The sequence below is a fragment of the Cheilinus undulatus genome, linkage group 20 (assembly GCF_018320785.1).
Source record: "Cheilinus undulatus linkage group 20, ASM1832078v1, whole genome shotgun sequence".
Lineage (NCBI taxonomy): Eukaryota > Metazoa > Chordata > Actinopteri > Labriformes > Labridae > Cheilinus > Cheilinus undulatus.
In genome coordinates, this window is record NC_054884.1 from 8,204,106 (window position 1) to 8,213,298 (window position 9,193).

The 9,193-nt window shown below is 38.8% G+C and overlaps 1 protein-coding gene across 3 annotated transcripts in view; it reads left to right on the forward strand.

Moving 5' to 3' along the window:
• Nucleotides 1–8,063, forward strand: part of tmem94 (transmembrane protein 94) — a 62,152-nt gene extending 54,089 nt beyond the window's left edge. For all 3 annotated transcript variants that reach the window (XM_041815178.1, XM_041815177.1, XM_041815179.1), the window contains 5 exons: nt 149–312; nt 542–636; nt 722–815; nt 958–1,128; nt 3,500–8,063. In XM_041815178.1, the coding sequence (XP_041671112.1) occupies nt 149–312; nt 542–636; nt 722–815; nt 958–1,128; nt 3,500–3,572 (597 nt within the window). In that variant the 3' untranslated portion in view covers nt 3,573–8,063. The remainder of the gene's footprint in view (nt 1–148; nt 313–541; nt 637–721; nt 816–957; nt 1,129–3,499) is intronic.
• The last annotated feature ends 1,130 nt before the right edge of the window (nt 8,064–9,193 follow it).

Genomic DNA, 9,193 nt, shown 5'->3' on the forward strand with positions numbered 1-9,193 from the left:
AGGTGGTCTGGATTCAAATCCAGCTTGTGTTTTTTCCCACTTTCTCTCTCTCTCTGGTTTCTGACTATCTACAACAAAGGCTTAAAAGCCCAAAAGTTAAACTTTAAAATATTACAGACTGTTACACTTCACCGTGTTGTCCCTCCAGACCCAGAACTACTTCCTCGGCTGTTTCCTGCTGAAGTTCAGTCTGACGGTGTGTGCCTACCTGTTGGCCTTTGGATTTACTCTGCAGGAGATCTGCCTCAAAAGCAGCGACTACTCCCCTTTCAACAACACGACTGCCAACTGCCTTCATATTCTCACAAAGAGGTAGGACAACACTTCCTCTAATGGCATCATGACTGAAAGAGAAGCAAAGAGAACATACAAAAGCATGAATCAGCCTGAATCAGAACAAAGCAGATGAGCTTTAGATGTGAAAACACCCAGAGACGCTGATTCTGCATGTGCTGAAATAATATTGCTGACTTATAGTCACCTTGAGATGGAGAATACATGTCAGAGAAAATAAAGATTTATTGATTTGTTGCTCCTGCAGCTCTTCAGATGAAGCTCCTCGGTGGTTCATGGAGCTGTCAAACGGCCTGCTGCTCACTCAGAAGGTGATGGCAGCATTCCTCGCCTTACACACAGGTAGGAAATCTCTCTAAAAAGTAGCTGAAAGGATCAAACCCAATGATTACTAACACTGATAACTTTCTTTGTCCTATTCCCTCAGTGGTGATCTCTCTCAGCTACGTGCATCGCTCCCAGCCTCTGTGGAGAAAAAGCCCCTTCAGCAACACCTGGTGGTGTCTCACTGTACCTGTCGTGTAAGCCCTACTATTCTGACATCTAGCTGCCATTTTTGCTGGTCTATAAAGAACATCAAACTAACCATCCAGGCATTTGGAGCCTTTTTTTTGTAATATTTTCTGAGTTCTTCTTTAACCACCACTGCTGTTTGTGCTCTAGTCTGCTCACCCAGGTTGTTCAGGCCACCGTGGATTATCAGCTATGGCGAAACACGAATGGCTTCCTCGCCTTTAACCTGAGGGATATTCCTCTGCTGGCCTGGCTGCTGGTCTCTCTGTCCCCGCTGTTGGTGGTTGTGGTCAATGAAGTTGTGAAGCTACATGAAATACGGTGAGGAAACAGGCACAGGAGACTCTAAAGAAAAACCAACATGGCTCTGGTATGCAAAGGATTTATGATACGGAGGTTAAATGAGAAATATTGTGAACAGGCTTAACCAATTAAAGGGTTACTAAAGGATTTTTAGATTCCTAAACTGTACCTTAGGTACAGTTGAAACCAGAAGTTTATATACACTATATAAAAAGGCACATAAACTTTTTTTTTCACCGTTTAACATTAAATCATATTAAACTTTTCCTGTTTTTGGTCAATTAGGATTACCAAAATTATTTCTATTTGCTAAATACCAGAATAATAAGAAAAGGATTTTTTTTAGACAATTTTTATTACTTTCTTCAAAGTCAGAAGTTTCCATACACTAAGAGTACTATGCCTTTAAACAATTTGGGAAAGCCCAGATGATGATGTCATGTCTTTGGAAGCCTCTGATAGGTTTATTGACAACATTTGAGTTAATTAGAGGCACACCTGTGGATGTATTTTAAGGCACACCTGAAACACACTGCTTCTTTGTGTAACATCATGGGAAAATCAAAAGAAATCAGCCAAGATATCAGGAAGAGAACTGTGGACTTGCACAAGTCTGGTTCATCCTTGGGTGCAATTTCCAGATGCCTGAAGGTGCCACGTTCATCTGTTCAAACAATTATACGCAAGTATAAACACCATGGGAATGTCCAGCCATCATACCGCTCAGGAAGGAGACGGGTTCTGTGTCCCAGAGATGAACGTGCTTTGGTCCGAAAAGTGCATCTCAACCCAATAACAAAAGCAAAAGACCTTGTGAAGATACTGGCTGAAGCTGGTAAGAGTGTGTCATTATCAACAGTCAAACGAGTCCTGGACCGACATGGGCTGAAAGGCCACTCTCCCAGGAAGAAGCCATTACTCCAAAAGAAATATAAAAAAGCCAGATTACAGATTGCAAATGCACACAGGGACAAAGACCTTAATTTTCGGAGACATGTTCTGTGGTTTGATGAAATTAAAATTGAACTTTTGGGCCATAATGACCATCGTTACATTTGGAGGAAAAAGGAGGAAGCTTGCAAGCCTGAGAACAACATCCCAACTGTGAAACATGGGGGTGGCAGCACCATGTTATGGGGTTGTTTTGCTACAGGAGGGACTGGTGCACTTCACAAAATAGATGGCATCATGAGGAAAGAACATTATGTGGAAATACTGAAGCAACATCTCAAGACATCAACCAGGAAGTCAAAGCTTGGGCGCAAATGGGTTTTCCAAATGGACAATGACCCTAAGCATACTGCCAAACTGGTTACAAAGTGGTTTAAGGATAACAAAGTCAGTGTTTTGGAGTGACCATCACAAAGCCCTGATCTCAATCCCATTGAAAATTTATGGGCAGAGCTGAAAAGGCATGTGCGAGCAAGGTGGCCTACAAACTTGGCTCAGTTACACCAGTTCTGCCAGGAGGAATGGGCCAAAATTCCTGCAAACTATTGTGAGAAGCTTGTGGAAGCATATCCAAAACGTTTGACCCAAGTCATACAGTTTAAAGGCAATGCTACCAAATACTAATGAAATGTATGTAAACTTCTGACTCTCAAGAAAATAATAAAAAATTGTCTAAAAAGTGATCTCTCTCATTATTCTGGCATTTAGCAAATAGAAATAATTTTGGTAATCCTAATTGACCAAAAACAGGAAATGTTTCATCTGATTTAATGTTAGACGGTGAGAAAAAACATTTTATGTACCTTTTTATATAGTGTATGTAAACTTCTGGTTTCAACTGTAGATGAGGGTCAAGGAGAGAGGAGGTTTCTGGAGGAGCTCTGTGAGCCTCCACAGAGGTCTTTCAATCAGAGCTGTAGCATGAAAGTATTTGGCTGCCTGACCATTACACCAATAGGGACTGTAAGGACATTGTATTCAAATACATGTACTTTAATATGGAGTTGGCTCCCTTTATCTGCTATAACATCCTCCACTCTTTTTGGAAAGATTTCCACAAGATCTTTAAGTGTTTCTGTGTGAATTTGTGCCCATTCATTCGGTAGAACATTTGAGCTTTGCAATAATGTCCTGGAAAAGCACAAGGGGAGAACTGGCAGAGCCAGATTTTACTTGTTTTTAGCCGTTTTGTTCATCTCTGTTAAGTCAATAACAAGCAATAAAAAACAGATTGTAGCCCTTGTATTTGTACATGTTCTTGGCCTCAAAGCTGATTCAGATTAAGATCTTTCCCAGCAGGAAAGCAGCTGGTACCAGTGTAGATTAGAGTGGATTATTTAGAGATCAGATCAGTCTTTAGATTTTCTCTCATTCTGTGCTGAACAGATGCAGCAGTGTGGTTCACAACCTCTTACCATTTGCCTTCTGTCCATTTCAGAGTTCGAGTTCGCTACCAGAAGAGGCAGAAGCTGCAGTTTGAGACGAAGCTGGGCATGAACTCTCCGTTCTGATGTGACAGAGATATGGTGGAAGCCATGGAAGTACTCTGAGGAAGGGTACGATCACTGCAGACCCCTCCGTTATCACATAAACCCAACAGCACTGCAGTCATCAAAAGGAGCAAATTTTACCTGAATGTTACTTTGGGGCTTTATGACACAGATGTTCATACTCCTACATCTGTCCATATTACAAGGGCGGGAAAAGGAGAATGCAAAGTACAGATTTCTGTTAAAAAAAGAGCCAAAATAGGCTACTATTTATTGTCTGGTTTTAGTTTTAAAGGCATGAGGAATGTTTTTCTGAAGCTGTTTCTGCTTTGACACTTTCACGTCACTGAGAGTCCCGAACAATTCATGTAAAGCTCCCTCACTTTTAAAGGATTTTAAGTGAAGTTTATGTTAATTTCATCCACTCAGACACACTGAGCTGTCATAAATGACTTCAACCAGTCCAGCACTTATTCAGTTTGACTTATTTTCAGTCGACTGTGGCAGGAAAGAAAGGGTAGTTTGTAACTGTGGAGCCCCAAAGTGTTCAGTAACTCACTGTAAATCACATAAATATGTTGTAAAATTTACAGTTAAACACCAAGAATTTCTGAGGTAATTCAAGAACTGATAATGCATGACTTTGCATCCTGCCAATCACGTGCTCCCTGCCTCTTTAGATAACAAGAAAACAAGCCCGGTTAGGCCGGTTAAACATTTACCAGATGACCAAAAATCACATATAAACTATTTGTTAATTTATTCATTTGATATATTTTTTAATTCTGCTTTCATTGAACACACTTGGGCTCCACTTCTAACTTGAAATCTTCAGATTAGGGTGAAACTCTACCTCTGGAAAGTATAATGAACTATTTTTTCTTCTGTTGTTTAGTCTTTGAGCCACATTTGAATCTCTACAGTGGTAATCCTCCTAGACAGTGGGCCTCATTCACCAACATCCTGAGAAGATTTTTCTTAAATTTGAAGAAAATTTATGTGGGATTTATGTCACATTTTTAAATTGCTGGTTTGTTCTCACCTGTGCTCTTAAATTGATGTATGCCAGGGGGGCGTAAGCTGAATGCACATGCACATTTCTCCCAATTAGCAGAGAAACACCCCTTTTATGCCCATATAAGGGCATGAGACTGAAGGGCAGTGTGCAAACACAGAAAAGGTAAGATATTAGTGACATTCAAACTGAAATAAACTGTCAAAACAATCACACGACTTTAAAATACTGCGATATTCCTAAAGTGGATGTAGTGCTGCTCCAAATGACACAAAAAGAGGACGATTTAATTCTATTTTTAGCACCAGTAGTGGAAATTAAATAAATGCTGCAAACATTTTAATTGGATGTAATCAGTCATTTAGACAGTGTTTTCATTAGAAATGACATAATTTGATTAAAACAAACATTAATTCTAAAACCTGACCCTTAAACTGATGTAAAGGGTCAATGACATGACTGGTTTTTCCTTTTAAAAAAAAAACATATTGGTTCATGGCATATATCAATCCTTCGAAACCTATTTTGTCTAAATACATTTTCAGTATATTTGACCAATATAATAAATTTTATATTGAGGCATCTCCAGCCCTCCGAATAAATGAGCAGATTACTTACACTGTTGAAAATGGCATTTTGGTTGTGAGAAATCCAAATTAGAGTACTGTGGCATGATTTTATGGTTGAAATCTTTGAAGTAAAAAATGTTGGTAAAATTTATCGGGTTAGAGCATCAAAAAACTTTTGTCTTGGAATTTACAGGTTCTTAAATGCCAGGGTGGAACAACCGTAAGCATGGGACCTTTATTTTGAAATGAAGTGCTAAAAATAGATTGACGCACAATTTATCACCCATTTAACTCCGGCTAACAGAGAAATGGTTTATAGATCCTTTTCAAGTGAAGATAAAACATTTCTTTTGAGCCACAGGTGGGCAGGTACGCTTTCCATGTCAGGTGTTACACCCAGTGTAAAACTGTTAATTATTATTTTTTATTATAATGTACAAAATGTACAATATAAAGAAACAAAGGTAAACTAACATTTTATCACTTGCTCTATCAGCATGAGAAACGTCGCAGAGCAACTCTGTTATTAACTCTGTAATTCTGTGTTATTATGCCATTCTTACTCTAGCACATTTGAGTGCTGATATGTGAAAAATTAAACATTTTATCCTGTCATATCAGCTCTCAAATGTTGGCCAGAGTGTTCTGGAATTTACTTAGATTTTGTTCTTAGCCAAAAACGAATACAGAGAAGAATACATCGTTGCGCAGAGAATCTTTTGGAACAAATTTTTTCTTAGGAAGGTTGGTGAATGAGGCCCGTTGTTCTGCTTTATCAAATGTTTCTTTCGAACTGTTGGACCGAGCCAAGGTCAGATCTGCTGTAACACAACAAGGACTAAGGATAACAGATAAAAATAAATATTTATGTTTTATACTAACACATTTACATGATATTAACACTGTATATTCACATCACCAGTCTAACTGAAGAATGTGCCAGCATGCATCATGAACTTACAGCCGGTCGTGCAGCGGTTGAAGTGACTCTGTCGTGAAACGACGGACGTCCCGAGTGAACGATCCTGTCAAATCTGGTGTGCCGTCACACCGCAGACTTATGAAAGGTGCTTCATATCGTTCAGTTGCCTTCTTTCCTCAGCCTGTCTGCCTTCTTCAGCTCTCACACCACAGCAGGCAGGAGCTCAGGATTACAGTTATTTTTATTATAAAGTGTAAATTACCCCAGACTTCATGTTTAATCTGCTGACCAGCATGTTTCAGACTCAGATTTCTTTGCTGATTATCTTGTCATTTAAACATGAATCGATCTCTTACAGTTAAGTTGAAGAATCAGCAGCAGACTTCTGTTTCTGTTATTTTTAATCAAACCAGCCTTCTGTGTGGTGCTGTCATCACCTCACATAGACGTTATTTTGTTAGTATTGCTGTATTAAAGAGGGGCGGTGTCATTAACTCACAATTTAAACTTTATTTCTTTCATTTCACCAAATATAAAACAATCAGTCTTCTCAGTGTGTTTAACAGCCAAGAAAGCCAACTGCCAAGTGATTGCTTAATCAGCACATTTCCATGATATAAAACTACATATTCTGTATCTTCCCTCATGTTTAAATCCAAATGGTCATCAGCTTAAGTTTGTATTCGACATGGCAGGATTTTCAATCAACTTTTGAAACGTTTTCCTCTGACACGACTCATTGTTATGGAAGATACAAAAGATCCTGAGGTTTTTGAAGTCAGTTTTTTCTGGCCTTGATTTAAGCCACGTCTTGCTGTAAAGGGTGATTCTGGTATTTCGAAAATCTTCTCATGCACAAGGCTGTTAGGCTGAGTGACTCTAAATTGCCCGTAAGTGTGAGTGTGAGCATGCCATGATTGTCTCTGTATGTCATCCATGTGATTGACTGGTGATCAGTCCACCAAAATACCAGAATTACCCTAAAGATGGCATGAAATGTGGCATCACGGGTTAAACCTCTCATGTGTGACCAACACTGACATTGCCAGGGTTCATGAAATTTTGTAAAAAAAAAAAAAAAAAAATTGATGTGCAGCAGAGATCTAGCAAGGATAAAATAAACCATTTTTCTTCTATAACTGATTTTGGTAATTTTTCTACTTTGATTTCACTACTTTTTGGCCAAAATAACTGAGCAACTAGCTCAGAGCTCTGAGCTATTTTAAGCTACATTTCAATGCTTTTAGCAACACAAGATCTACAGTCAAGATGTGCACATGACTGGTCATGAAATACTTGATTTTACATTTTTGCTTGTGTTTATTTTGGGAGATGTTGACTCATGACCTCGGTATCTTTAACACCTGGCTACAGCCCTGTTCTCACTTCTGCATATGCACCAGTTTAATAATTTCATGACTAAAAATGTTCTCTTAAGTTCAACAGAGGGTGTCTGTGAAGAACGGAGTGCAGAAGCACAATCTAGTTTTCTGGATTATGACGCCATAACTCTCCCAGTCACTTTCTTGTTGGATGAAAAAGTCAGCATGAGCCCCTGGAGGTTCAGAGACAAATATCACAATGCAAAGAAATGTTTGTAATCTTTATTAGCTTGCCCTGTTTGTACTTCAAATGTTTCATGTCATGATGAACACGGACTATGCTGCATGAATATGATCCAGTGAATGCTCCGTCTCGATCAGTGTACATCTATAGATCCGTTCAAACACAAATGGACTCATAGAGCATGGACTTCATACTGTCTGTCACCAGGCCTGTGGTCAAACCTGCAGATGATGCTAACATAATCACGGTTAGGAAATGAGACCCTCCGCCTGTTGAATCATCAGGTCAGGGTCTGGCTGGAGGTGATGGACTCTGATAAAGCTGTTCACAAGATACATAAATGTATATTTTGTATTTTTTAAAGTGTCTATGTTCAGAAATTTTGACAGGTTTGTTTCTGTATTGAAAATGTCATCTTAATAAATATGCTCTTTTATTCAGCAGGCTGTTTGAGTATGTTTGTAGACACACTGAGTGAGTAGTTACAAGAGGATGGGTGTGGTGGAATTAAAAATACTAGAATCCAACACTTAATCCCCCTCCCACCCTCTCCCACAATGCATGCCTTCCACTCCAGCCCACATCCCAAGGACTCTGACAATCCATGTTAATATCTGTTATTCAGAATTACAGACAGTACATTTAATTAAAGGCAATATTGACATGTTCTCTTAAGCACCACCCTCATTAAGTTTCCTCTCTGAATGAGGGTAGGAAAACAACCACATCCTTGTCATGGAAAATAAACAGCTGCGATTCAGTGTTCATTATGACAGCTATTTTTAATATTAGTGTCAGTCTTAGTCTTCTGATTACATGCCTTTTAGTTTTAGTCACATTTTAGTTATTTCTACCCTTTTTGGTTTTAGCTTAAAACGTTTTAGTCTGGTTTTAGTCCATTAAAAGTTCTCAAATGTTAATCTTTTCTTTTAGTCCAAACATTGACTTATTAACCCTCATAATTTGACAGTAAATGTACTTCATGATCTCAAAAATGTCATTTTATTCCCTCAAAAATGTCATTTTTGTTCTTAAAAATGAACACATTTTTTTGAATATCTTTTTGGATGGCCCAACTACACTGTCATACAATTTATTTCTTATCACAACTTTAATAAAACATATATGCAAAATTATATAAAAGATTTATTTTGGGGCTTTTTGCCTTTATTTGAAGAAACAGGACAGTAAACAGAGCTGGAAAGAGAGATGAGAGAGTGGGGAATGACATGCGGTGAAGGAGCGACAGGCCAGGCCTGAACCTGGGTATACATGGGGCACGACCCAACCACTGGGCCATCTGCACCCCAGTGCACATCTGGGGTGGAGTAGGTAGTATCAATGTTGTTAAAACCCACATATTTCGCTCTCAGCTCTCAGCTTGGAGCTTTGTCCCCACGCTCAGAATGTATTATTGATTACTACACAGCCGAGGCTGCCTGTGTTTGTAAAGCCAGGTTTGTTTTCATGAGATAGGACTCTCATAAATGTTAGAGATATAAAAGCTAAAAACTGTTACCAGCTTACAGATGCACTTCCTCCATCTGTGGTTGTCATGTGTTTTGTTATT